The sequence below is a fragment of the Moschus berezovskii genome, chromosome 4 (genome assembly GCF_049115385.1).
Source record: "Moschus berezovskii isolate FMDL1 chromosome 4, NW_MosBer_1.0, whole genome shotgun sequence".
NCBI classification, from domain to species: domain Eukaryota; kingdom Metazoa; phylum Chordata; class Mammalia; order Artiodactyla; family Moschidae; genus Moschus; species Moschus berezovskii.
In genome coordinates, this window is record NC_142463.1 from 67,679,882 (window position 1) to 67,707,863 (window position 27,982).

Sequence of the window (27,982 nt, forward strand, 5' to 3'; positions counted from 1 at the left end):
TGCTAAGCAGATACACCTTTGTGAGATTGAGATGGAGACATGAAGTGAAGTGAAGTGAAGTCACTCAGTTGTGTCCAAATTTTTGTGACCCCATGAACTGTAGACTGCCAGGCTTCTCTGTCCTTAGGATTTTCCAGGCAAGAATACTGGAGTGAGTTCAGCCATATTCTTGAACCCATGGACAATACAGTCCATGGAATTCTCCAGGCCAGAATACTGGAGTGGGTAGACATTCCCTTCTACAAGGGACCTTCCCAACCCAGGGATTGAACCCAGGTGTCCTGTATTGCAGGTGAATTCTTTACCAGCTGAGCCACTAGGGAAGCCCAAGATGGAGACATAGCAACCCTCAATGAACTTTTCATGGGAGGTTTATTTACTTCAGATATAAAGGTGGAAGCATCCAATACTTAGAGCTGACATTGGTAGAGTATCTGACATGTGATCTGGATATCACTGTACCAGGTGGCAATGGATGTGCTGTTTTCTCTTGAGATGCCTTCCCGTGTAGTTGGTATTATTCTTGGTGAAAGAGCAGTAGAGTTTGACTCCCTTACCATCTTGGAGAATCTGTCTGCTACCAACCAGGCTTAAAAATCATTTTCCTTTTAAGTTATTGAGAAGATACTGTTTGTTGCAGTGAGAACCTTAAGTGATACATGTCCTAAGATAATTGTGGTAGGTTAATATTTTTTTGTATTAATGAATTATTTTTATTTTTCTTGTTTCTTGTCCTTCCATACTAGACGTTTGCCTTGAGTGGCTCCCAGGCTGTGATGTCATAGCAAACAGGAAGAAAGAAAAATAGAGTTTTGAAAAATTATGGTTATGATTCTCAGAGGAATAGAAAGGAATTTTGGGCTAAAGTTTCCTTTTTGTGATTGTAGAAGTTGTTCTTGGAACTGTGGGTGAGGGGAACTACGAAAAGAAGAGTAAAATAGACATTGTATGGCCTAGAAATGGGGCAGTAATTATCTAGAGGGATTCTCTAGACAAAGAAGGTTGAACATCTACTCATTATCCATTTCACACAGGTGCAAGTAATTCCCCTACCAGTGTTCAGGAATCCCATCAGTGACCACAGCAATGTGGCTCCCACCCAATGGAGAACTGTACACTGTCTGCACCCTGAATATATTGTTCCAGGTCTCCCTTACTGGAAGCCGTCATGTGACCTAGTGACTGCTTGGCAGGAGTGATGCTTAACTGTGCTCCATGACTTTGTACACTCCCATCAGACTTTTCCTGTGTACACAACACTCCAACTCCATCCCAGTACCAAAGTAAATCTTTGAGTAAGACCATGGGGCTGAGGATATCTAGAGGGGTGGTTTATGTGTGGGGAAACAGTCTACACTGAATAGAACACCTCTGATATCTCCAAATTGGATGTAAATGTATCCCAATTACACAATTAAAAGTCTCTCTAGAGTCAATATGCATGATTTCAAACATAGGTTCTAGTGAGGTATCATACTATATTATATTATACAATATTTATACTATATTTAATCACAAACTGAATTCTTGTATAGGTTAAACACTGCCTTCACATTTTATTTCATCTTTACAAACTTTAAGCCTCAATGAAAATGCATCTTATGACATCAAGTTTAGTGGCAATTGTTTGACATCTTGAAGTTGCTCATTCACTTGTTCTTAACAGAAACTGGTTAGGAAATTATGGTCCTTAGGTTTCTAGAGAATACTGCATGGTGGTTGTTCTTCCTGTTTCCTCTTGAGAGCTACAATCTCTTCATGAAGTTTCATGCTCTCCTTTTGGAATCCCTCCTGGAGAAGTCGTTCCTGTTCCTAAAAGGGAAAGTGGAGACTGAACACACACAACTTAAAACATTTCCCACATTTGCTAAATTATACCTATATTAATCCCTCATGGGTTATGAAACTTCTTTTTGAAATTGTTTCCTCCTTTAATTTCCATTATATCCCTCTTTCTTGAGTCTACTATCAAAATTTTTCTGGGTTTTATTTAGCTTCCGAAATATTCTTCTTTTATGATTTCTAAAATATTAGTGACCCCTAGAATTATTTTTTTTACCTCCTTCAACCTGATACAACAGTCTTTAAAGAAAAACTGTCCTTTTCTATCTCAACTCATACAGAGTTCATACACATGAACTCCCAAATATATATCTAAGAAGGCAAGGAAGATGAAGGAACACCACAGGAAGGTTACTACAAAATTCAGAATCACAGCAGAGTTTGATCAGGGAATTTAGTATAAGTCTCCAAATTTTGGTAGCAGAGATAGCAGAAATAAGTTGAGATAAAGCCTACACTGGTCCATACTATATTACAGGGTATATATCCCAATTCAGCATAGAGTTGGAGAACAGTCTGGAGAACAGGAAGATACTAGCAGCCTGGGTATGTGGTTAATTGAACGATATGGAATTTCCTGGTGGCTCAGATGGTAGAGAATCTGCCTGAAATGCAGGAGACCTGTATTTGATCCCCTGGTCGGGAAGATCCCCTGGAGAAGGAAACAGCAACCCACTCCAGTACTCTTGTCTGGAAAATCCCATGGACGGAGGAGTCTGGTAAGCTACAGTCCATGGGGTTGCAAAGGGGTCGGGCACAACTTAGCAACTAAACAAGATAGATTTCAATAACCAGAGATGGTTGGGGGTAGAAGCAGTAAGGGAATGAAATATCTACTAGTGTTTGGGCTAGAACGGTCCTTAAACTGATATGATGCTCTAACTTCTAAGAGTTTTTGACTCAGCACAGTGGAAGATAGAATGGAGATGATCCAATTGAATACCTGAAACTTAAGGGCTAGCACCCTCTCTTGATCTGCTATTAACTGGGCCCTCTCCTTCTCCATCTTCTCGGTCAGTTGCTTCATATGTTCCTGGTAACTCGCTTCTTTTTCTTGCATCATCTGTTCATTCTTCTTTTGTATTTCCTCTAACATTTTGTTTGCAGCTTCTGCAGCTTCAGACTTCATACGTTCCACTTAAGAAGAAAAATAAGCAGAGAAATATGCCAATCTTGGTTTATGTTTATAGCTTTATTTCTGCTTTCACCCTTTTTACTTGTTTGTTTATCTCATGAAGAAAGCCTCTTGTGTTTATTTTTGCACTGAGCAATCGGAATCTGACTGCCAATGCAGGAGATGTGAGTTCGATCCCTTGGGAGAGAAGATCCCCTGAAGGAGGGCATGGCAACCCATTCCAGTGTTCTTGCCTGGAGAATCCCATGGACAGAGGAGCCTGGCAGGCTACAGTCCATGGGGTTGCAAAAGAGTTGGACACAAATTATCAACTAAACAACAAGAATAAATCAGAAGACAGATTAACATAAATATTGGTTAAGTAAAGAATCCTCCAAAAATATGAAATATACTTACTATTTTTACACTATAGTAATATTTCAGGTGGACCAGTGTGGCTAACATTAACATTTCTAGGGCTTTCTAACTATTTAGAGTATTTTCAGCTGTTCTCACCTTCAATCTCTTTTTCCTTTTCTGTCAGCGACTGATCAGTCTGTAGAAGCGCATCAGCCACACTCTCTTTGGAATCCAAATATTTCCTCAGTGTCTCTTCTGTCTATTGATGCAGACCAAGTTAGAATTAGGAAATACAGACTATGGGTTAAAGGAAAACCTAGCAGTACATGTTTCAATTCTATTTCATTTTACCCATTTTAGACTTTATTAATGAATACTATTTCAAACTAAACTGGCTTAAAACACAACTCTAGATCCACCCTCAAATTTGCTTCATTCTCAGTCACCCCAGTGTTAGAAATGTAATAAGTAAAGCTGATCTTCTAATTGTATGGATTACAAACCTTATGGCTGTTATTTATATCAGCTAATGGTATTTGCTTTGGCTTCAAAAAAAACGAGCAAGAGTCCATCAATTGTAACCTATTCCTCCCAAATACACTGGTCCAGTATATTATCACTTCTTTCCTGGACCATGGTATTAGCTTCATAATTGATCTCCCTACTTCCTTCTCCTCTTGTTCCCCTACAGTCTGATTTCCTGAGAGCAGTTAGCGTCATATCACCTTAAGAAAGATCACTTCACTCTGATGCGCCAAATCCTCTGCTGATTTTCCAGCTCTTTTCAAGTAAAACTGAAACTACTCTCAGGGCCCTCCAGGATACTACCTGGTTAGCCTCTGGCCTTGAGCATCTCTCTGACCTCACCTCCTGCCACCTCTTTCTTTGCTCATTGCCGTCTTGCCACATAAACCAATTTATCCCTCTGGGATTTTCTGTTTGAAATTATTTTCTTCTAGATTCTCGCTTGGCTCACTTCCTGACTTCCTTGAAGACTGTTGAAACAGCACCTCACCAGAGAGGCCCTCTGTAAAATCCTACATATAAAATAGGACCATGTTTCCATCCTTTCCTAGGCCTGTACCCTATTTAATTTTTCTTCAGGGCAACTTTTGTCTCTGCGATAGTAGCTTCTAGAGTCAACCTAATATTTTTCTTACCCTTTGTTCTTAGTAATAGAACCAATTTTTTTTTCCATCAGGGCACATCATAGGCCATGATAAAACACTGCATTTTTTTAGTCAACCTTCTTGGTAGCTGGAGATGGCCATATGATTAAAATTTGGCTAATACCACTTATGCAGTGGTGTTATATTGGGCTTTTTGCAGATCACCTTAAAGAGAATTGACCCAGAGACCTTTCACTCTTCTGTTTTCCCCTTTTCTTCCCATCTCTAATATGGAAGGAATGGGTGAAACTCCAACAGCCATCTTAGACCATGAATTGATCTTGAAGATGGAGGCTGGGTGCTAAGGTGCTGGAGCAGAACAGGAAGAAGTCTGGGAACAGCATGATTGTGGAATTGTCACAGCAGCCTGGACCCCCCTGCCTTACTTCTTGTATTTAAGAGAGAAAGAAACTTTTGTGTTCTTAAGACACTCTTGTTTTTTTTAAAATAATATGTGCCCAAACCTAATTCTAACTGATATAACCTGAGTATACTGGCACAGAAGCATAGTTACGAGCCCAGAGTTCCCTATTAGCATTTCCATTTCAGCTGTACCACTTATTACCTGTACATCTTAGGTGAGTTATTTTGCTTCCTTCAGTTTTCTTATTTATAAAATGAGGATATTGATATCATGTACTTCATAGTGCTCTTGTGAGGATTGAATGAGTTAAGCCCATTTGTTTCCTGACACAAAATAAGGTCTATATGTGTAAACTGTTATTATTATTAGATTTGCTGTAAGATGTACTTTGTTGATTGCTGATGAATACTTTGAAAGAACTTGCTTGTTTTTTTAAATTGCACTAATCCCAGTTCTAGACATATAGGTGAGCCTGAGTAGAGAATTGTTGGATGACTGAATGACTAAATTATTGAATAGATTCTGCAGAATTTTTGAGGGCTCCATCTGCGTTTCCAAGAAGCACTACCATAGGATGCATCTGCTATTCATCTCATGGTAGTCTGTCCTATTGAATAAATCAGTGAATAGTCAATGAAATCCACAGGCACTGTTTATCCATTGCATTTTTGTTGTTCCCACTGTAGTTTGAAAGAGTCACTTCAGTGAGGCCCCAGAAATGGTGATTAGTAAGTAGTTTACCTGTACCCCCTTTCTGGGGACCTGGTGGTACTTATCCTTCAGCTCATTCATCTTCTTAATAAATAAACAATAACCTCCTGGTTTAGAAAATGTTCCCTGCTTCACATCTTCATATAGAGGATGAAAAATATCCTGAATTAAAGCCATGCAGTAATCTGAGGACGCTTTCATGTTCTGTTTACAAAAGTCATTTCGCTTTGCTTCTAACATGTCCTGTGAGGTGAAAAGTAGCACAAATGACACCGTGAGCCATGGAGAGGACGTGAACCACACATGGATTCCCAGGAAATGCTTCTCCTGCAGAGGATGTGGCACATAAATATAACACTCCCCTCACCACGATAGGAGGTTCTAGAAAACTCTTAAATAGAGTGCTGGTTTACAAAATACATCTACTTCTCTTTGTGTTTATCAGAAGCTTTTTTCCCCATGTTTTTGTAGCTTCAGAGAATGATTCTAAAAGCATAAACACTGCTCCATTTGAAACTCCTCTTTTTAAGTCCCTAATTTAGGAATAGTTTACCACACAATTGTCCAGTATGACAGTATGGCAGGAAGTTCATGGTTCCACCAATTTGCGACTTAGTGACACTCAACCTTCATGAAATGAGATTTCTTTGTTGGTAAAACACAGGAAATTTTATTTATCTCATAAATTCCCTGTCAGGATTATATGCAGTGGTATAAAGTGTTAAGCCCAGTGACTTCTCTGTAAATGCTCAAAAGGGTCAATGATTAGTGGTACGTTCTTTAAAATAATAGTACTTTTGCATATTTTCTCAGTATAAGGCTAATGAAGGTAATGGAGATCGTATTACAGTTATTATCTGTATGGAGAAAGTCGACAGAACAGCATTTTTACCTACATTCAATTATAGAAGAGAACTTGCATCTTTCTTTGGTCTAGAAAGACATCCATAGTCTGTTGACCTTTACTATTTAGTTTCATCAGAACCTTTGAAAGCAGGAAGGTATAATTTGTAAAATTCTGCCCTACAATTCAGAGAAGGGCTTGTCATCTGTCAAATGATTGTTTGTCATACAACAATCCTTCCTTAATTTGGAAGAACTAAGACTTGAGTCCTCAAATAGCATTCTAATGATTGATTTCTCTTTCTAGTCTTTCTGAATATTTTACTGTTGCTTTACATTAAACACAATATGTTTTTAGGGTTTTCACAAAGAAGCGAATCCTCCTATATTATTAGCAGGGAATATGAAAGCACTGTGTCTTTGACTAACTTTAAATAAAAAATAAATTAAAAGAACCTTATGTAAATACAGTCTTCCAGTTTACTTGTTTGATTAAAGTATGGCATCTATAGGGTAGAGATTAATAGATGAGGACATTTTTAATAACCATAGTCGGTCATGGTACCATAGTCTCCAGGACTAAGGCTGCTGCTGCTAAGTCACTTCAGTCGTGTCTGACTCTGTGTGACCCCATAGACGGCAGCCCACCAGGCTCCCCCGTCCCTGGGATTCTCCAGGCAAGAACATTGGAGTGGGTTGCCATTTCCTTCTCCAATGTGTGAAAGTGAAAAGTGAAAGTGAAGTCGCTAAGTCGTGTCTGACCCTTAGCGACCCCACGGACTGCAGCCTACCAGGCTCCTCCATCCACGGGATTTTCTAGGCAAGAGTACTGGAGTGGCTTGCCATTGCCTTCTCCGAACAGTCTATTCTTTTACTAAAGAGTGCAAATGAGTACATATAACTGAGGGCTTGCTATTCCTTGGGTCTGGGAGGACTACTTATAGCAAGAAAACCTTATTCACATTGCTGTATGGAAGAAACCAATACAATATTGTAAAGCAATTATCTTCCAATTAAAAAAAAGAAAGAGAAAGGCCCAGATTTTTCTTCCTCTCATTAACCAGAATAGCAAACATACCCCTAATCTTTTCTGAAACACTTGGTCCACATCCTTGAAAGAGTTCTTCATGAAGACTTCAATGGCCTCTTTCTCACTGGCCCTGTGCAGGTCCAGCAGCTCCTGGAGGGTTTCCGTGGGCAGCTGCAGCTTCTGGCCCATCTGCTGGTCATAGTGGGCAATGGCCTTTTGCACTGCAGCCAAGTTCTCGGTCTCGGCCAAGGCCAGGACTGCGCTCTCCATGCAGGGCAGATCCCCACTGCTGATGGCATTGACATAGGTCAGCACCAGGCTCTCTAGACCTATGAAAGGGAATTTAAAAAACAGTGACTAAGAGTTGGTGAGACAGAGGAACAAGCTGTACTAGTTTAGTCCTGAGCATGCAAATTTAACTAGTCTGAGTCAACTGACAGTGCACTTTTTATGCTTTTCAAGTGTTACAAACAGTAGTTTTAAGACTTTTTAGGAAGAATTGTGATGGGATATTTTGTTACCCTCTAGGTTCAGAAGAGTTTAAAGCTTCCCTTTCCTCCTTCTTTCTTCACCCAAAAGGAAGCTATTGGAATGAATGGGTTAGAGTAAGGATATTTTGCAGACAAGATGGTAAGTCTTAATCTTTTCTTAGCCTTCCTGGATCTCCCTTTCTTTTTTTAATGAGTTCCCCTTTCTTTCTCAATTCTAAGTAATATAAAGGTCAAGAGACACTTTAATGTACACAAGCACGTGTGTGTGTAAAGTTAAGTGTACATGTGATGCATCTCACTAGTTCTTGGTCTGGCCTAAATAAGAGGGTCTTCCTAGATATTCTTTCATCAAAGCTCCATGCAGTGTGATCAATTCATCCAAGTTTGCCAGGGAATTCTGGGTTTAACATTGAAAGTCTTTCATACCAGGAAATTCCAGCCTTGGGAAACTGGAGTGGTTTGTGGCCCGACAACTACTAGTTCTTGACTACAATAAGCTATCACCTCATACTGGTCAGAATCCCATTGTCCAAAGGTCTCCAAATAGCAAATGCTGGAGATGGTGTGAAGAAAAGGGGACCCTTGCACACTGTTGATGGGAATGTAGATTGTTGCAGTCACTATGGAGAACATTATGGAGGTCCCCTAAAAAATGAAAAATAGAGTCCTCTTATGACCCTGCAATAATCTTGGGCATATATACAGAGAGAACTATTATATGAAAAGATGCGTGCATACCAATATTAATAGCAGCACTATTTATAATAGTCAGGACATGCGTGCATGCTCAGTCACTTCAGTCATGTCTGACTCTGCAACCCTGTGGATTGTAGCCCACAAGACCCCTCTGTCCATGGGATTCTCCAGACATGAATACTGGAGTGGGTTGCCTACCCTCCTCCAGGGGAATCTTCCTGACCCAGGGATCAAACCTAGGTCTCCCACATTGCAGGTGGATTCTTTACCACTGAGCTACCAGGGAAGCCCCATTCAGGACACAGAAGCAACCAAATGTCCATCAACAATAAATGGATAAAGAAGATGTGGTACATATATACAACAGAATGTTACCCAGCCATAAAAATGAAATAATGTGATTTGCAGCAACATAAATGGACCTAGCGATTATCATACCAAATGAAATAATCAGACAGTGAAACACAAATATCATATGATATCACTTATATGCATGTGTGCTAAGTCACTTCAGTCACGTGCGACTCTTTGTGACCCTTTGGACTGTAGCCTGCCAGGGTCCTCTGTCCATGGGATTCTCTAGGCAAGAATACTGGCGTGTGTTGCCATTTCCTCCACCAAGGGATCTTCCCAATCAGGGGTTGCACTCAAGTCTCTTATGTCTCCTGCACTGGCAGGAAGGAAAATCAATACTAAATAATCCAAATCTAAACAACTTCATCCATTCTGGAAAACTATTCCTCCTCCAGATATTTCTTCTAGTAAATAACATCTGTTCAAGTAGTTGCTTAAGCTCAGAATCCTGGAGTCAAGCTTAACACTGCCGTATCATTTCTTCCACACACCCACATGCCTTCCATCATCAAAGCTTATGGATTTGATATTCAAAATATGTGAGGATTCTGTTAATTTTAACAGTCTCTATTGCCACTATCTTAGCCTACATAATTGCCATTTATTATAAAATATTGCAAACACATTCATCTTCTTGTTGCTTCATGTACATCCTTCCAACACATTATCTATAAAATATTCTGAAGGACTGTATGAAACATAAATAGCATATCTTTACCTCTTTGCCTGTTATTCCTCAAGATCTTTTCACTGGGCTCAGACTTTCACCTCCTTGAAGTCACCCGCTAGTTCTTTCAGGTATGGTCTTCTGTGTACTTTTCCACCATGACACCACTCTTATTCACTCTACCCTTGTTCAGATCACACTCTTTTCTTTACATTCTTGTAGTTGCAGAGTTCTTTTCTGTCTCAGGCCTTCTCACGTTGTCTTATCTCTGTCTGAAAACTACTCTGACTATTCTTCTGATTAACTCTTACTCAATTTTAAGTTCTCATCTTACATGTCACTTTCAGAAACAAATACTCTCTGTCTTTGAATCCGAAGTAGCTTGTTATTTTAATTTATTGTGCTTATCACTGTTTAATTATTAGGGTTAAATAAATTGTTTAAATACCTTTTGTTCCCATCATGTTGGAATGAGGATTACGCCCAGTGCTTGGTGCATGGTAGGCACTCTTAATCAGTTCACACATTTTTGCATTGATTAACAAGAGAATTGTGTTAAGGTAAGTGGCAAAACCTCACATACATGGAATATTTGCCTTTTCCTGACTTTGTCAGTAATACACCTTTCCTGAAAGGAAATTTCATAAAAAGGGAGTTGAGAAGTTGGTGGAGAAGGTTACTACACCAGGATTAGATTCTAGTTATTTTTCTTTACTCAGCTGACCCATGTGAATATTAGATAATACCAGAAATAGTTTTAGTTCATATGTGAAATTCACAATGTGACCCTTGTGGTGTGTTTTTCTTGGCATCATTAGACTCTGTATTTGTCAGAAATAATCCTCATGCCTCCCACTTCTGTTGTCTACAATGGGCAGTAGGAAAGTCCAGATAAGGAAAGAGAGTAAGAGGGACTCACGAGGCCCATTGACTGTGATACCGCCTGAGAGAGTCTTGGCCTTGGAATGATTGAGGATGTAGAAGCAGAAGTCTGCAACTTGTTCTCTGAATTCAGGGTTCAGATCTTCCTCTTGTAGCTGTTCCAGGTGGATGAGGTACTTCCTATTAGCAGGGCGATCAAAGATGAAGCACTTTTTCTCTGGGAAGAACTTTCGGATACATAACCGAGGTTCATTAAAGTTTTTAGCTTTCTTATCATTTCCTAGAAGAATGAAAATCAGAGGTTTTACAACTTCAGGCTACTTCAAATATATACCCTTCATCTTTGTAATCTGCACAAATCCTATATAAGGAGGTAAAAATTAACTAATCATGGATCAGACCCAATAATTAAAGGGGTAGAGAAATGAAATTTCTTTCCTTCTCCAAGAAGGAAGTAACTTAAAATTAGATTGCACTGATTTATCTAGAAAATGTTTCATTTCCTCTAATAGAACAGCCAGGATAACAAAGTTATAAAATTATAATTTTCAGCATTTATATCGCAATGGTCATTCTGATACTGTTTTCTCTTTTTATGTTTGCCAACAATGAGTCCCAGTAACCTTGCTTTAGCTTCAGTGAATTCTCTAGGTATTCATCAGCAGTGATGGGTTGTCCATCTACTTCCAGCTCCAGGGAGAAATCTCTCAGAGTCCACACAAAGTCTGGAAAAAAGCTCACAAAGTTGGCTGAGTCTTGGATGTCACGTTTATCAGGTGAGGATTTTGCCCTGATTCGATCTGTCAGCTCTGTCACATAGCTGGGATGCTAACATAGGAAAACTGCAGAAAAGGAATAGCACCTTTTATGCTTTACTGTTCCCCAAAGCTTATCTAAAATAACTTTTCTTGATTAGCTCATTCATTCATTCCACAAACACTTATCGATCAATTACTATAAAACAGGAACTATCCTAGGGACAAATAACACTGAGATGAGTGAGAAAATGCTACCATCTACATTCTAGTGAGGGCTTCCCTGGTGACTCAGAGGGTAAAGAATCTGCCTGTATTGCAGGAGATCCAGGTACAATCCCCAGGTCATTGGGGAATGGAATGGCAATCCACTCCAGTATTCTTGCCTGGAGAATTCTATGGCCAGAGGAGCCGGGCTGGCTACAGTCTATGGGGTCACAAAGAGTTGGACACGACTGAGTGACTAACACACACACACACACACACACACACACATTCTGGTGAGGGGGACAGATGATAAACAAGTAAACAAAAATATAATAAACCTGAGATATTAATAATAGTTGCCTTGAAGAAAAATGAACCTCAGCTAAACTTTAGAGAATAACTGTGTGTATGTGTGCTTGTTGCTGGTTTATGTGGTGGTTCAGGTAAATTCATTCTGAGTTGATTACTGTGCAGAAATCTAAATGAACTGAGAGAGGCTGCCATATACTAATCCACCAGAGAAACCTTCCTGGCAAAGGAAACAGCTCCTGCGAAACCTCAGAGGGGAAGCCATTGAGTGTGTCCAACAGACAGCCGGGAGGCCAGTGTGGCTAGGGCAGAAGTCCTGGAATAGCTAGGGTCCAGACTATGGAGGCACTGTAAGCCACAGAAAGCATTTGAATTTTAATCTAAATGTAATGGGAAGCCACTGAGAAGCTTTGAATGGAGAGGGGAGTGTGACCTGATGTTTGTTTTTAAAACAAAAAGTGGCAGGTGTTGTGCCTATGAGAGGCAAGAGAGAAGAGAAAGAGAAGGTTAGGCAGTTAAGAAGATAAGGTGGAGGTGAGAAGATGGAAGCTTAAACTGAAATTCCCGTTGAAGAAGTGGTGGGAATTAGCCAGACTCGGGGAGCTGACCAGACCACGAGCAATAGTTTGTAGGATATAGAGAAAGGAATTGTCTAGGATGAATGCTAAGCGTTTGATCTAAAGGTCTCCACGAGTGCCATGGAAATTTACTGTCATGTTGAAGGACTGCTTTTGGTCAAAAGTTTAAGACTTTTCCAGAGATAATTCCACACACGTATGGACATCTTATCTTTGACAAAAGAGGCAAAAATATACAATGAAGAAAAGACAGTCTCTTTAAGTGCTGGGAAAGCTGGTCAACCACATGTAAAAGAATGAAAATAGAACACTTTCTAACACCAGACACAAAAATAAACTTGAAATGGATTGAAGACATAAATGTAAGACCAGACTCTAAAACTCTTAGAGGAAAACATAGGCAGTAAACACTCGATGACATAAATCACAGCAAGATCCTCTGTGACCCACCTCCCAGAGTAATGGAAATAAAAACAAAGATAAACAAATGGGACTTAATTAAACTTAAAAGATTTTGCACAATGAAGGAAACTATAAGCAAGGTGAAAAGACAGCCTTCAGAATGGGAGAAAATAATAGCAAACGAAACAACTGACAAAGAATTAATCTCCAAAATATTCAAGAAGCTCATGCAGCTCAATACCAAAAACACAAACAACCCAATCAAAAAGTGGACAAAAGAATTAAACAGAGATTTCTCCAAAGAAGACATACAGATGGTTAATAAACACATGAAAAGATGCTCAACATCACTCTTTATTAGACAAATGCAAATCAAAACCACAATAAGGTATCATCTCATACCAGTCAGAATGGCCATCATCAAAATGTCTACAAACAATAAATGCTAGAGAGGGTGTGGGGAAAAGGGAACCCTTTTACACTGTTGGTGGGAATGCAAACTGGTACAGCCACTATGGAGAACAGTGTGGAGTTTCCTTAAAAAACTGGGAATAGAAGTGCCATATGACCCAGCGATCTCACTGCTGGGCATACACCCCAAGGAAACCCAAATTGAAACAGACACATGTACCCCAATGTTCATTGCAGCACTATTTACAATAACTGGGATATGGAAGCAACCTAGATGTCCATTGGCAGACAAATGGATAAGGAAGTTGTGCTACATATACATAATGGAATATTACTCAGCTATAAAAAGGAACAAATTCGAGTCAGTTCTAACGAGGTGAATAAATCTGGGGCCTAATATACAGAGTGAAGTAGTCAGAAAGAGAAACACAAATACTGTATATTAATGCATATATATGGAATTTAGAAAGATGGTAATGATGATACTTTTGAACTGTGGTGTTGGAGAAGACTCTTGAGAGTCCCTTGTACTGCAAGGAGATCCAACCAGTCCATTCTAAAGGAGATCAATCCTGGGTGTTCATTGGAAGGACTGATGCTAAAGCTGAAACTCCAATACTTTGGCCACCTCATGCGACGAGTTGACTCACTGGAAAAGACTCTGATCTGGGAAAGGTTGGGGGCGGGAGGAGAAGGGGACGACAGAGAATGAGATGGCTGGATGGCATCACCGACTTGATGGACATGAGTTTGAGTGAACTCCGGGAGTTGGTGATGGACAGGGAGGCCTGGCGTGCTGTGATTCATGGGGTCGCGGAGAGTCGGACATGACTGAGCGACTGAACTGAATGATGATCCTATATGCAGGCCAGCAAAAGAGAAGCAGATGTAAAGAACAGACTTTTGGAGTCTGTGGGAGAAGGCGAGGGTGGGACGATTTGAGAGAATAGCATTGAAACATGTATATTACCACATGTAAAATAGATGGCCAGTGCAATTCTATGGATGAAGCAGGGCAACCAAGGCCAGTGGTCTGGGATAACCCAGAGGGATGGGGTGGGGAGGGATGAGAGAGGGGGGTTCAGGATGAGGGGACACATGTGTAACTGTGGCTAATTCATGTCAATGTATGGCAAAAACCATCACAACATTGTAAAGTAATTATCCTCCAATTAAAATAAATAAATAAAATTTTTAAAAAAAGAATCCCCCATATATTTCTATTTCAATAGTGTCAGAGTGAAGTGAAAGTCACTCAGTCGTGTCTGACTCTTTGCAACCCCATGGACTATTCAGTCCATGGAATTCTCCAGGCCAGAATACTGGAGTGGGTAGCCTTTCCCTTTTCCAGGGGATCTTCCCAACCCAGGGATTGATCCCAGGTCTCCCACATTGCAGGCGGATTCTTTACCAGCTGAGCCATCAGGAAAGCCCAAGAATACTGGAGTAGGTCACCTATCCGTTCCTCAGCAGATCTTCCCAACCCAGGAATCGAACCAGGGTCTCCTGCATTGCAGGCGGATTCTTTACCAGCTGATCTACCGGGAAAGAATTTTTTAAAAAAGAATCCCCCATATATTTCTATTTTAATAGTGTCAGAAGCATGATAATAAATATTCAATCATTATAGTCACTTAAATATTTAAGACTTCTGTAGGTTTTTTTGCATGCTAAGTTTGAGATGTTTCTTACACATCTAAATGGAGACTTGTAAGCAACTAGATACACAATTTTGTACCTTGGAGTGGTGGTCATTATTGCTTATACAAATGTCATGGTAACTGACATAAAGGTGCTAGTGAAAGTCCGAGGCTGGATGAGATGACCTAGGAACTAAGAAAAGAAGAATAGAAGCCCAAGAATCAAAGAACTACCATACTTAAATGCCAAGAAGAAGCTGAATGAGAGCGTGAGTTTTAGAGGATACCGAGGGTTTGGCAAAGGATATTTGCAAGGGGAGGTCATCAAATATGACTGCAGTTTTGTCCCCTGAGGTGGACCCAGGCAATTGAAGTATGCTCACCCTCTTCTCCATCTTTGGAATGTGCACTGCAGTTGCTTTCCCCATGCTGGAAGCTGCACAAGGCCACAGCCTCCTTGAGACAGTAATGTGGTGCTTAGACCATCTGGACTGTTTACTCACCGGGTCCAGTTTAAGCATCTATAGAGACTTTTAAAATTTGGTGAGATGGGTGGGGAAATCTGTTAGTCTTCCAGTTACCTAAGAAAGGATACCTAAGTAAATTCCCTTGCTTATTAAGCCTGCCACCTGCCAATCTCAAGTGATTTGCCATTCTCTTTTGTTTCTCCTTACTGTCTGGGTGAGCTTCCCAGGTGGTACCATTGGTAAAGAACCCTTCTGCTAATGCAGAAGACTTAAGAGACATGGGTTTGATCCCTGGGTTAGTAAGACCCTCTGGAGGAGGGCACAGCAATCCACTCCAGAATTATTGCCTGGAGAATCCCTTCAATAGAGGATCCTGGTGGGCTACAGTCCATAGGGTCACAAACAATCAGACATGACTGAATCAACTTAGCACACACACACACATACATGCTGTCCAGGGACTGGGGTCAACTTCAGATTACACAGAGGAAGCCCCTGAGGAGATTGTGACCCAAAGATACTAACTCAGATAGGAGGCATACAGAACCTCATGCAGCTAAGCGTCCGAGGATGATGTGTGATCAGAAAGGCTTGGGCTTCTGGTGGTGATTGAGGTAAAGAGGGGTGGTGATTGAGGTAAAGTGGGATGGTGAGCATAAGGATAATGGGGGTCATTAAGAAGGGGACTCCTGAATTCTTCTGCGGTGGACCACCACTGTAACTGGTGATAAAATGAAGCTGTTCTTTTCTAGATTTCATGTTGTCTAGTCCACAAAAAGGATACTGTAGTTGGTCCATGGCCTGCTGATTGATGGTTCCTATGCTGTTGTATACAAAGGTGCTGCTCAGGAGAACCGCCAGGGCAAAGATCCAGGAGTCATTCTGGTTGTCTCCCTAGAAGTCATTGGAGAAGCCACGCCAAGTAACTAAGAGCACATGTCCAGTTCAGATGGACAGACTCTGAACCCAGCTGTCTCTATTTGGAAACACATTAATCATTTCCCTATGCAAAATTTTATCCATCTGTACATGATTTTAAACACACAAAATCAATGGTGTAGTGAAATTTAAATAGGACTTTATATAACTGCAGATGAGAGTGTAAAGCAAACAAGCACTTGATCAGGTAATAGAATTACCTCCTGAACTGAGGTTATGATCTTCTGTTCCCATACATGTTATGATGAAGCACCTTTTAAACAGTAGTTAAAATGTACCCCTTTAACAAGAGTTTTCTGACTTCTAAGAGTAGTAATGTATGATCCTTTATGAACAAAGCTGCTGTTATCAGGTCTTGTACTGTGCTTCTCTCACTAATTGTACAGCTGTGGATAACACTATTTCCACCATCTTTCTGGATTCCCACTCTGACAAGTCAGACATGTTTATAAACTTTCTAGTTAGGTTTAGATGCACCTTCAGTAGTTTATCAGAATGTTTTCCTACAATATGAAAGGAAAACGACTTAAAAAGTCATTGGTCATTATTTTATGGGTTACAAAAAATATCAGTGGGCCTTACTGACCATTCTCAATGCTTATATGTGTGGCCAAGATATGCAACAATTCTTAAGTTAGCCCATTATTATCATGCTTAGTGTTTAGTGCTCTCACATAAAGCTCACTTTGGATTGCTTCAAATTGCATTTGAGGTCAAACTTGAGCACAAACAAAATAAAATAAAGGAAAAATATAATACATTAATAGTATATATTTGAAGCACAATTCAAAGGGTGGGAAGTGATAGAGAAAGAAGGGCTACTGATTTGACATAAACAGGATTAGAAGATTTATTTCTTTACCTTCTCCACATCCCCCAGGCCCTCGGTATCAAGCAGAACCAGAGTGTGGTCTGGCTTATTGGGATGAGGCACACACCACATCCAGATGCCCTTTGTATGAGACTGCACTGTGGAGCCCAGAGAGAAGCCTGCAAGAGGGCGTGGGGAAAGACAGGATGGATTTTTAATAGCAGGTGGATTGGATCTGGAAATTGAGACATTAGTTAATAAAGTCAAGGTTTAAAGAAATAAATGAAAGCATAATCAATATTAATCTTAATTATGAGAAAAAGAGAGAATTTAGAACATTCAGTACAAACTGAAATATTTGTATTACCTTAGAGATCAGTATAAGCTTGATGTTAATCCATATACATTTTAATAAATGTTTTATTGTTTATTATTATCTATGTTAGTTTTATTTATAACTACTGTACTCCTTTCAGAAAGGCACGTTTATACTTTAAAGAGGAAGTTAAGGCAAAGTGGGAAGAAAGAGTCGACTCTTATCCTTCAACACAGAATGAATGTTAGAAGCCCATCACTAAATTGAAAATTAGCTTTCAATATTCCTCCCAGGTCTCTCACTTCCTCTCCACACATCACCATGCCGCATGCTGGGAGTGTGGGTGGACAGAAGGGGTTTGGCTGGGCTCTGCCCATGTCACTCACCCTTTTTCTTTCCAGACAGCTTATTCATCAAGTAGGACTTGCCTGTGCGGTAGAGGCCCACGATAGCCACCACCACAACAGGCTGCCTGATGGCAGACAGGATCTTCGCAGTTGCTGGATTAACCAACAGTCGCCCATTGATGTTCTCAATGAGGCACTCTGGGGCTGGCATGTGGATCTCTGAGGCCATGTCCAGGGTGTCTCCTGATCTTCAAGGGAAAAGATGGCATGGAAACCAACACTTAGTCAGTGAGCTGAGTGAGAACTTTACAGTTAGGACCAAAATTTGGTTTTCCCCTTGAACTTCATTCCTTGTGTGATTTAAAAAGCTCAATGGCCCCTTTAAGCTTGTCCAATAGAGCCCACTGGTTCTCTTTAAAAATAACTTTATTTTGAAGGAGTTTTGGACTGCAAGGAGATCCAACCAGTCCATTCTAAAGGAGATCAATCCTGGGTGTTCATTGGAAGGACTGATGCTAAAGCTGAAGCTCCAATACTTTGGCCACCTCATGCGTCGAGTTGACTCACTGGAAAAGAGTCTGATGCTAGGAAGAATTGGGGGTGGGAGGAGACGGGGATGACAGAGAATGAGATGGCTGGATGGCATGACCGACTCGATGGACATGAGTTTGAGTGAGCTCTGGGAGTTGGTGATGGACAGGGAGGCCTGGCGTGCTGTGATTCATGGGGTCGCAAAGAGTCGGACATGACTGAGTGACTGAACTGAACTGAACTGAACCCTTACACAAATCATACATTGGATACAGAGAACTTCTATATGCCATTTCCCCAGCTACCCTATTACTAATATCATATGTAACCACGGACGATGACTGAAACGGGACTTCTATATTGAAACAATACTCTTCACTAAGCTACATATTTTTCCCCATGTCATCAGTTTTCCTTTCACCCTATTTGTTTTTGTCCTAGCTTTCCTTTTGTTCCTAGTGTCCTTTTCTGATACAGGATGCAATTCAGGATCCTGTGTCACAGTTACTCATTACCATTGCTTAGCCTTCTCTCATCATTGGCAGTTCTTCATTTTTATTTTGTCTTTCACGACATTGTCATTTTAGAAGAGTATTGGCCTGTCATTTTGCAAAATATCCCTCTGTTTGGGTTTTTCTTATGGTTCTTCATAATTAGATTGAGGTTCTGTTTTTTCTTTTTTAGGCAAGAAAGCCATGGTTGTCATGTTCTGCCAGTCTCGGTGTATCATAGCAAAGTTTTCGTGATCTCTATAGAACATACTCTGGTGCTGTGATGTTAACTCTGCTCACTTAGTTTAGGTGTTGTCTGCCAGATTTCTCTACTGTAAAGTTACAGTTACCTCCTTGTAATGAAAAAAAGTTAACATTGAGGGAGATATTTTTGAGACTGCAGATATATTCTCCTCAAAGTTTCATATTCACATTTTTTCAGTGCTGATTTTAACATCCACTAATAATGATTCTTGCTTATAACAGTTATTACTGTGGTGCTTGACTATAGGTCATTTGTACTTCACCATTCGGCAAGCCACTCCAGTACTCTTGCCTAGAAAATCCCGTGGACAGAGGAGCCTGGTGGGCTACAGTCTATGGGGTCGCTACTAGTCGGACAGGACTGAGCTACTTCACTTTCACTTTTCACTTTCACACATTGGAGAAGGAAATGGCAACCCACTCCAGTGTTCTTGCCTGGAGAATCCCAGGGACAGGGGAGCCTGGTGGGCTGCCGTCTATGGGGTCGCACAGAGTCAGACACGACTGAAGTGACTTAGCAGCAGCAGCAGCAGCATTCCTTCAACATTAGCTGAGATTCTACTTCAAACAAGAGCTATCCCCTCTCTATTTTTTTTCCTCATTTTATTATTTAGTTGTATCAGTATAGACTCATAGATATTTATTTTATTTTATTCTGTGGGGTTTAGTACTTTACTATCATTCCCTTGTGGCTCAGAAATAAAGAATCCGCCTGCCAAGCAGGAAAGGCAGGTTCAAACCCTGGGTTGGAAAGATCCGGGAGAAGGAAATGGTAACCTACTCCAGTAATCTTGCCTGGAAAATCCCATGGACAGAGGAACCTGGTGGGCTACAGTCCACAGGGTCACAAACAGTCAGACACAACTGAGTGACTAAACAACAACTAACGAATTATTATTTACTTATTGCTTAATTTGCCCCAGATTTGTTCTTTGAGAGCTTCTTCAACCTGGGTCCTGGGTCATTTGGCCATGCTTCCATCATATTCTAAGCACTTTTTTACTTTGTGGCACCACAAGGTATTCCTGGTCCATCTTGTACTTTGCCTGAGTCAGCTCTACATTTGGCCATTTCTCCCAGAAACCCCGATTCCTTTCTTCTGATAACAGAACTTTGATGCCAGGATATAAAACTAGGTGTCTACCTTATTCTAGGTCCCCTCAGTGGGCCAAATTAAGAAACACATGTATGAATACTAGCACATGCAGATACATCTATATTTATTTCTGTCTTTCTGTATACAACCTTAATTTCCTGCTGATGTTTTTAATTGGAGGATAATTGCTTTACAATGTTGTGTTCGTTTCTGCTATATAACAGCATGAGTCATTCACAAGCGCATATATATCCTCTCCCTCTTGAGCCTCTCTCTCACCCCACCATCCCATCCCTCTAAGTTGTCACAGAGTGCCAGGCTGGACTCCCTATGTTATATACTGCTCATGTTTCTTGCTCATGTTTCTTATTGCAGTTCAACACAACAGGAATTAGTCAAGCTTTAGCTTTCAATTCCATACTCTGACTATGAAAGCCACAGCTCTTATTATCATAAATTTGCTTATGTGCTCAATCCTAGTGTATGTATAGTTTCAAAGTTGCCAATCTATATCTTTGTGACAAATAGATTTACTAATTAAAGTGCATTATTAAGATACAGTTGTTTTTGTCTCTAACCTAATATATATATATATATAGTCAAAACACTGTGTTCTGAAATTCTTAGGTTAGCTCTTTCCTTCCTCATCCTCTTGAGCTGTTAGTTTATTCATTTGTCACACAGTTTCATTTGTTTACTATTTGTGCTTCCTTTAGGACTCCCTCACATCTTGGTTGGGCTTCTGTGGTAGCTCAGAATCCACCTGCCATGTGGGAGACCTGGATTGGGAAGATCCCCCAGAGAAAGAAATGCCTACCCACTCCAGTATTCTTGCTTGGAGAATTCCATGGACAGAGGAGCCTGGCAAGCTACAGTCCATAAGGTTGCAAAGAGTCGGACATGACTGAGTGACTAACATTTTCACTTATTTCACATCTTGGTTAATTTTAGAGTGTGATTATTTTTTGAGTACCTGCAACATTGTATAGTTCTAATAGTCAGAGCTTTCCAAAAAGGTATACTCAGAGAAATGTCACTTTCTTTTCATCTGACCACTCCATTCCTGTTCCACCCTTCTATTCTTGAAAGCTCAGTCGTGTCCAACTCTGTGCAATCCCATGTAGCCCACCAGGCCTCTCTGCCAATGGGATTTCTATTCTTAAAAGTGAAAGTGAAGTCACTCAGTCGTGTCTGACTCTTTGTGACCCCATGGACTGTAGCCTACCAGGCTCCTCCGTCCATGGGATTTTCCAGGCAAGAGTACTTACTACCTCATAATCACCCATTCTCTGAGAATAAACCAATCTCATTAGTTTCTGGTTGATACTTCCTAGATATCCTTTCCATAAATCAGATATATTTTCTTCTTCACATTTTCAATAGGAAATATCACATTTTACAAATATATGGAAATCACTTTATATCACTTCATAGAAAGTTTTCTCATTCTTTTTGATGGGTGCCATTAAATGTATATACCATAGTTTACTTAACCATTCCTTTGTGTGGGCACTTAGATTGCTTCTAGTGTTTTTCAATTACAGTGCTGAAATGAATAACCCTGCTTTCATATTGTTGCAGCTGTTTCTTCAGAATAGACTCCTGGGAATGAGGTTGCTCTGTCAGAAGGTAAGAGTATATACTTTTGTTGCTTATTGCCAAATTCTTTTCCAGAAGAAGGGTATGCTGCTGCTGCTGCTGCTAAGTCACTTCAGTCCTGTCCGACTCTGTGACCCCATAGACGGAAGCCCACCAGGCTCCCCCGTCCCTGGGATTCTCCAGGCAAGAACACTGGAGTGGGTTGCCATTTCCTTCTCCAATGTGTGAAAGTGGAAAGTGAAAGTGAAGTCGCTCAGTCGTGTCCGACCCTTAGCGACCCCACGGACTGCAGCCTACCAGGCTCCTCCATCCATGGGATTTTCTAGGCAATAGTACTGGAGTGGCTTGCCATTGCCTTCTCCGGAAGAAGGGTATACCAGACTGCATTTCCACTGGCTCAGCTTGTATCACATTTCCATAACATTTTTTTTCCTTGTGTTTCACATCTTCTGACTTCATTACAAAATTTCCTTTCAAAGCTTTTCACCTTCAAATTTTGTTCTTTGGACAGAACACCCTGAGCTGTCTCATTTCAGGCATATATAACAGGCAGCCTGCATCTGGGGAATATTGTGTCAAACTTATTTATAGAATGTGAAACACATGCCATCCTAACCCAGTCTTGAACCTGGTTTCTCCCAAGTCTGTTCCTGGGCAAGCTCTGGATCAGACTGAGATTCAGGGTCCCCAGTAGTGTCCTCCTCTCAGGGACAGGCACTCCTGAGCCGCCACAGTCCACCCAGTCTAGCAAATCACTGGTTCTTAACTGTTGATCTGCATTTGAATTCATGTGTTTCACCCAAGACTGATGCCTCTAATCTGAATCTCAGTCTTCATGACAAACTGAAATTACAATAGAGTATTCCGCAAAATAAAATGGACTAGAATGGGTGAATTTAACTCAGATGACCATTATATCTACTACTGTGGGCAGAAATCCCTTAGAAGAAATGGAGTACCCATCATAGTCAACAAAAGAGTCTGAAATGCAGTACTTGGAAGCAATCTCAAAAAAGACAGAATGATCCCTGTTCATCTCCAAGGCTAACCATTCAGTATCACAGTAATCCAAGTCTACGCCCCAACCAGTAATCCTGAAGAAGCTGAAGTTGAATCGTGCTATGAAGACCTACAAGACCTTCTAGAACTAACAACCAAAAAAGATGTCCTTTTCATCCTAGGGGACTGGAATGCAAAAGTAGGGAGTCAAGAAACACCTGGAGTAACAGGCAAATTTGACTTTGGAGTACAGAGTAAAGCAGGGCAAAGGCTAACAGAGTTTTGCCAAGAGAACTCATGGGTCAGAGGAAACACCCTCTTCTAACAACACAAGAGAGGACTCTACACATGGACAACACCAGATGGTCAGCACCAAAATCAGATTGATTATATTCTTTGCAGCCAAAGATGGAGAAGCTGTATACAGTTAGCAAAAACAAGACCAGGAGCTGACTGTGGCTCAGATCATGAACTCCTTATTGCCAAATTCAGACTTAAATTGAAGAAAGTAGGGAAAACCACTGGACCATTCAGATATGACCTAACTCAAATCCCTTATGATTATACAGTGGAAGTGAGAAATAGATTTAAGGGACTAGATCTGATAGATAGAGTGCTTGATGAACTATGGACGGAGGTTCGTGACATTGTACAGGAGACAGGGATCAAGACCATCCCCATGGAAAAGAAATGCAAAAAAGCAAAATGGCTGTCTGGGGAAGCCTTACAAGTAGCTGAGAAAAGAAGAGAAGCAAAAAGCAAAGGAGAAAAGGAAAGATATAAGCATCTGAATGCAGAGTTCCAAAGAATAGCTAGGAGAGATAAGAGAGCCTTCCTCAGCAATCAATGCAAAGAAATAGAGGAAAACAACATAATAGGTAAGACTAGATATCTTCAAGAAAATTAGAGATATCAAGGGAACATTTCATGCAAAGATGGGCTCGATAAAGGACAGAAATGGTATGGACCTAACAGAAGCAGAAGATATTAAGAAGAGGTGGCAAGACTACACAGAAGAACTGTGCAAAAAAGATCTTCAAGACCAAGATAATCACGATGGTGTGATCACTCACCTAGAGTCAGACATCTTGGAATGTGAAGTTAAGTGGGCCTTAGAAAGCATCACTACGAACAAAGCTAGTGGAGGTGATGGACATCCAGTTGAGCTATTTCAAATCCTGAAAGATGATGCTGTGAAAGTGCTGCTCTCAATATGCCAGCAAATTTGGAAAACTCAGCAGTGGCCACAGGACTGGAAAAGGTCAGTATTCATTCCCATCCCAAAGAAAGGCAATGTCAAAGAATGCTCAAAGTACCACACAATTGCACTCATCTCACACGCTAGTAAAGTCATGCTCAAAATTATCCAAGCCAGGCTTCAGCAATACCTGAACCGTGAACTTCCAGATGTTCAAGCTGGTTTTAGAAAAGGCAGAGGAACCAGAGATCAAATTGCCAACATCTGCTGGATCATGGAGGAAGAAAGAGAGTTCCAGAAAAACATCTATTTCTGGTTCATTGACTATGCCAAAGCTTTTGACTTGTGAATCACAATAAACTGTGGAAAATTCTGAAAGAGATGGGAATACCAGACCACCTGACCTGCCTCTTGAGAAACCTATATGCAGGTCAGGAAGCAAAAGTTAGAACTGTGCATGGAACAACAGACTGGTTCCAAATAGGAAAAGGAGTACGTCAAGGTTGTATGTTGTCACCCTGCTTATTTAACTTATATGCAGAGTACATCATGAGGAACGCTGGGCTGGATGAAGCACAAGCTGGAATCAAGATTGCCAGGAGAAATATCAATAACCTCAGATATGCAGATGACACCACCCTTATGGCAGAAAGTGAAGAGGAACTAAAAAGCCTCTTGATGAAAGTGAAAGAGGAGAGTGAAAAAGTTGGCTTAAAGCTCAACATTCAGAAAACAAAGATCATGGCATCTGGTCCTATCACTTCATGGGAAATAGATGGACAAACAGTGGAAACAGTGTCAGATTTTATTTTTTGGGGATCCAAAATCACTGCAGATGCTGATTGCAGCCATGAAATTAAAAGAAATTATTCCTTGGAAGGAAAGTTATGACCAATCCAGATAGCATATTAAAAAGCAGAGACATTACTTTGCCAACAAAGATCTGTCTAGTCAAGGCTATGGTTTTTCCAGCAGTCATGTATGGATGTGAGAGTTGGACTGTGAAGAAAGCTGAGGGCCGAAGAATTGATGCTTTTGAACTGTGGTGGTGGAGAAGACTCTTGAGAGTCCCTTGGACTGCAAGGAGATCCAACCAGTCCATTCTAAAGGAGATCAATCCTGGGTGTTCATTGGAAGGACTGATGCTAAAGCTGAAACTCCAATACTTTGGCCACCTCTTGCGAAGAGTTGACTCAGTAGAAAACACTCTGATGCTGGGAAGGACTGGGGGCAGGATAGAAGGGGATGACAGAGAATGAGATGGCTGGATGGCATCACCGACTCAATGGACATGAGTTTGAGTGAACTCCGGGAGTTGGCTATGGACAGGGAGGCCTGGGGTGCTGTGATTCATGAGGTCGCAAAGCGTTGGACATGACAGGACGACTGAACTGCACTGAACTGAATCATATTTCAGACATACAAAACTAGAGTTGAGTGCCATTAAGAATTTAGTCTAAGACGTATCCTAGCACCATGAAAAGCTTGAATTTTCTCTGACCTGTATCACACCTAAGGAAACCATCATCTGTATTTGGGACTACATCTGCTACCTACAACTTTATGGTTCAGGGTTCCCTCCTCCTCCCACCCCATGGAACTTTAAAACCATTTCCGCTATTTAAAACAATTTAAAATCAATTCAGCAACCAATTCAGGTCATTACTTTTTGCCTTAATTATAATCCTTAACACAGAACTGTAAATAATTGGTCTTAGTTTTGACCTTGATAAACTTTTCCTATTTTGTAGCCAAGAGGATCACAATTTTTTAAGTGTTTCTTATACTTTTTTCCCGGGCTGCAGTCCTAATAAACCTTGAATAAAACACCTCTCATTTTAATCAGGTCATAGTTTGTTAAATTTTTGTTAACACTCTATATTTCACTCAATTATGTTACCAAATTTTGACCTCCTTATGTTTGAAGATTGATTCTTTATTATCTCCGCATATATCAACTTGCATATTGCTTTTAATTATCTCAGGTAATGAAGCTACCGAGAGGGTAACAGGCAGGAAGGCCAGGGGTCTCCAAATGGAGGAAATAGCCTGCAAGTGTCACACATTTTTATCACTCTTAAGGACAAGAGGAAACAAACTAGAGATTTTTTTTTCTTCTCTATAAAAATTTAAAAGGAAGTTTCTTTTAAAACACTGTGATGCCTTAATGACACCTGGTTTCACCTGAAGTTCAGTTCAGTCGCTCAGTCGTGTCCGACTCTTTGCGACCCCATGAATCACAGCACGCCAGGCCTCCCTGTCCATCACCAACTCCCGGAGTTCACTCAAACTCATCTCCATCGAGTCTGTGATGCCATGCAGCCATCTCGTTCTCTGTCATCCCCTTCTCCTCCTACCCCCAATCCCTCCCAGCATCAGAGTCTCTCAAACCTTGAGTTAACCAATGCATTTTTCTTATGGAAATGTTGGTCTTAAGCTATGTTACTGTACTATGCATTTACCCCAAACTCTGTCTTCAAGTCGTTCTGCCAAATGGCTCAGCACCTACTTGACAAACCAGTATGTTATACTCAGATATTGTTCTCCTAATCTATGTAAACAAAATCATTTGTATGGCAATCTGCCCTTCTGCAAGATTCAAGTTAATCATTTTATGGCCCGGGATGAATCATCTGGTGTCAAGATTATTCAAAATGCATCTTATGGGTGAGGGGCCTGGTGCCATTCTGAGTTTTAAGACATTCCTTTATTTCATTAACAGACTGCTAGTGACTATATAACATCCAGCTGAAGACTAGCACGGGGGTACTCTTTTGCCCTCTTCTGATGTCTATGTCAGAAGCTTTCTCTATCTCCTTTATACTTTAACAAAACTTTATTACACAAAAGCTCTGAGCGATCAAGCCTCGTCTCTGGCCCTGGATTGAATTCTTCTCCGGAGACCAAGAATCCCGGTGTCTTTGTGTCATTCTCAACAACCTTTCACTACTCTTATGAAACATGATCTTATAAACAATCATGTTTCCTCTCTGAACTCTGTTCTATATAGAGTATTTATTTGCATGATTTTAGTCATGACCTCTTTAACCAGGACTTGATGATTTGATAATTTTATAGCATTAAGAGAAGTTGGAGTTTTCTTTTAGTAATGCCTTACTTACCTTGTTAACATCAATGTCTCAATTTCTGTAACTGGAAGTGATCATGGTAAAACTTTTATTAACTTTTTGAGATACCAACAAAGACAGACTAAGGGATGCCAGTTTTAATTCTTATCCAGTAAGAAAGCATGATTGCTTCTATTACAGTTGATTACTTCTGACTTCCTCTGGGTGAAGACTGGAATCTCATATGATGCCAGTCTTGCCACATATCTGGCTTCCCATTTCTGTAGGGATGGCTAAAAAAAGCCTTTTGTTTTTCTATGATAGTACTCTACCCATTTCCTCTTACAACAGTGGCCCACCAGGAGAGCTGGCAGGAAGATTGTCTGGTTTTTAACATGAGGCATAGCACTTTTATAAAATGAGAATCAATCGGTTACTGACCAGAAAAAGTGGCTGCACAAAGATTTTGTAAGCTCCCAAATTACAATAACCTGTAGCCTTCTTTTGTAGACCCCAAGTTCTAGCACTCAGAAAGTTTGCAATAAAGACAGAAGTGAACTTTGAGCTTTAGTAAGTTGGTTTTATCAAAGATAAAGACATTTTAACAAAGAGTCAAGAAAGTATCTTGAAGCATTCCTGGCTCTCAGTTTAGACTCTGCCTCTGCTGGGACCTAATTCAACACAGAGCTCAGCAGTGGGCACTTTGAGGACACCCTGTTGCCCAACATCAGACTTTCATCTGAACTCATGACCGATCAGGCTCTGTGCAGCCTATCTTGGTATGACTGCTTTAGAGAAAGTGTGTTGCCTCCTGTAAATCTCTTCCCACCCAGCCTCAGTCTTACCCGGTGGAGAGATTCTGTAGAGGTGAGCAGAAAGTTGCTTCAACTGGAAAGTTGGAAGAGCTTGTCCTCTTCGTTTTTCTTCTGAGTTTAGCTGTGCTGGTTTCACTTTTCTCTCTCACTGGCAATTTGGGCTTTATTTTATCCCTCCAATCTCTGGGGACTTCCCAGCTTTTCCTCAGACACCCA

General features: G+C 40.6%; 1 protein-coding gene across 2 annotated transcripts; it reads right to left on the reverse strand.

Moving 5' to 3' along the window:
- Positions 1-1,524: 1,524 nt before the first annotated feature.
- Positions 1,525-27,955, reverse strand: LOC129541158 (guanylate-binding protein 2-like). Of its 2 annotated transcripts, none has more exons than XM_055402882.2 (11): positions 27,797-27,955; positions 17,745-17,953; positions 17,094-17,221; positions 16,077-16,186; positions 11,147-11,343; positions 10,561-10,803; positions 7,482-7,762; positions 5,591-5,803; positions 3,473-3,575; positions 2,786-2,979; positions 1,525-1,812 (listed from the first exon to the last, which is right to left on the reverse strand). In XM_055402882.2, exons 2-11 carry the CDS (start codon positions 17,932-17,934, stop codon positions 1,699-1,701), a joined length of 1,773 nt encoding a protein of 590 aa, XP_055258857.2. In that variant the 5' UTR covers positions 17,935-17,953; positions 27,797-27,955; the 3' UTR covers positions 1,525-1,698. The 2 variants fall into 2 exon arrangements, with proteins under 2 accessions (XP_055258857.2, XP_055258856.2); XM_055402881.2 differs by having other exon boundaries at positions 17,745-17,948; positions 27,797-27,954.
- Between the last annotated feature and the right edge of the window lie 27 nt (positions 27,956-27,982).

What these genes read in the sequence shown, in the direction of transcription:
- LOC129541158 (XM_055402882.2), bottom strand. Translation starts at nt 17,934, where the DNA reads ATGGCCTCAGAGATCCACATGCCAGCCCCAGAGTGCCTCATTGAGAAC. An exon ending in CAGGCCATGGACCAACTACA is followed by an intron (nt 11,344 to 16,076) that starts GTATCCTTTTTG and finishes TTAGCATCCCAG; the next exon opens with CTATGTGACAGAGCTGACAG. An exon ending in TGTTTCAGAAAAGATTAGGG is followed by an intron (nt 5,804 to 7,481) that starts GTATGTTTGCTA and finishes TTCACCTCACAG; the next exon opens with GACATGTTAGAAGCAAAGCG.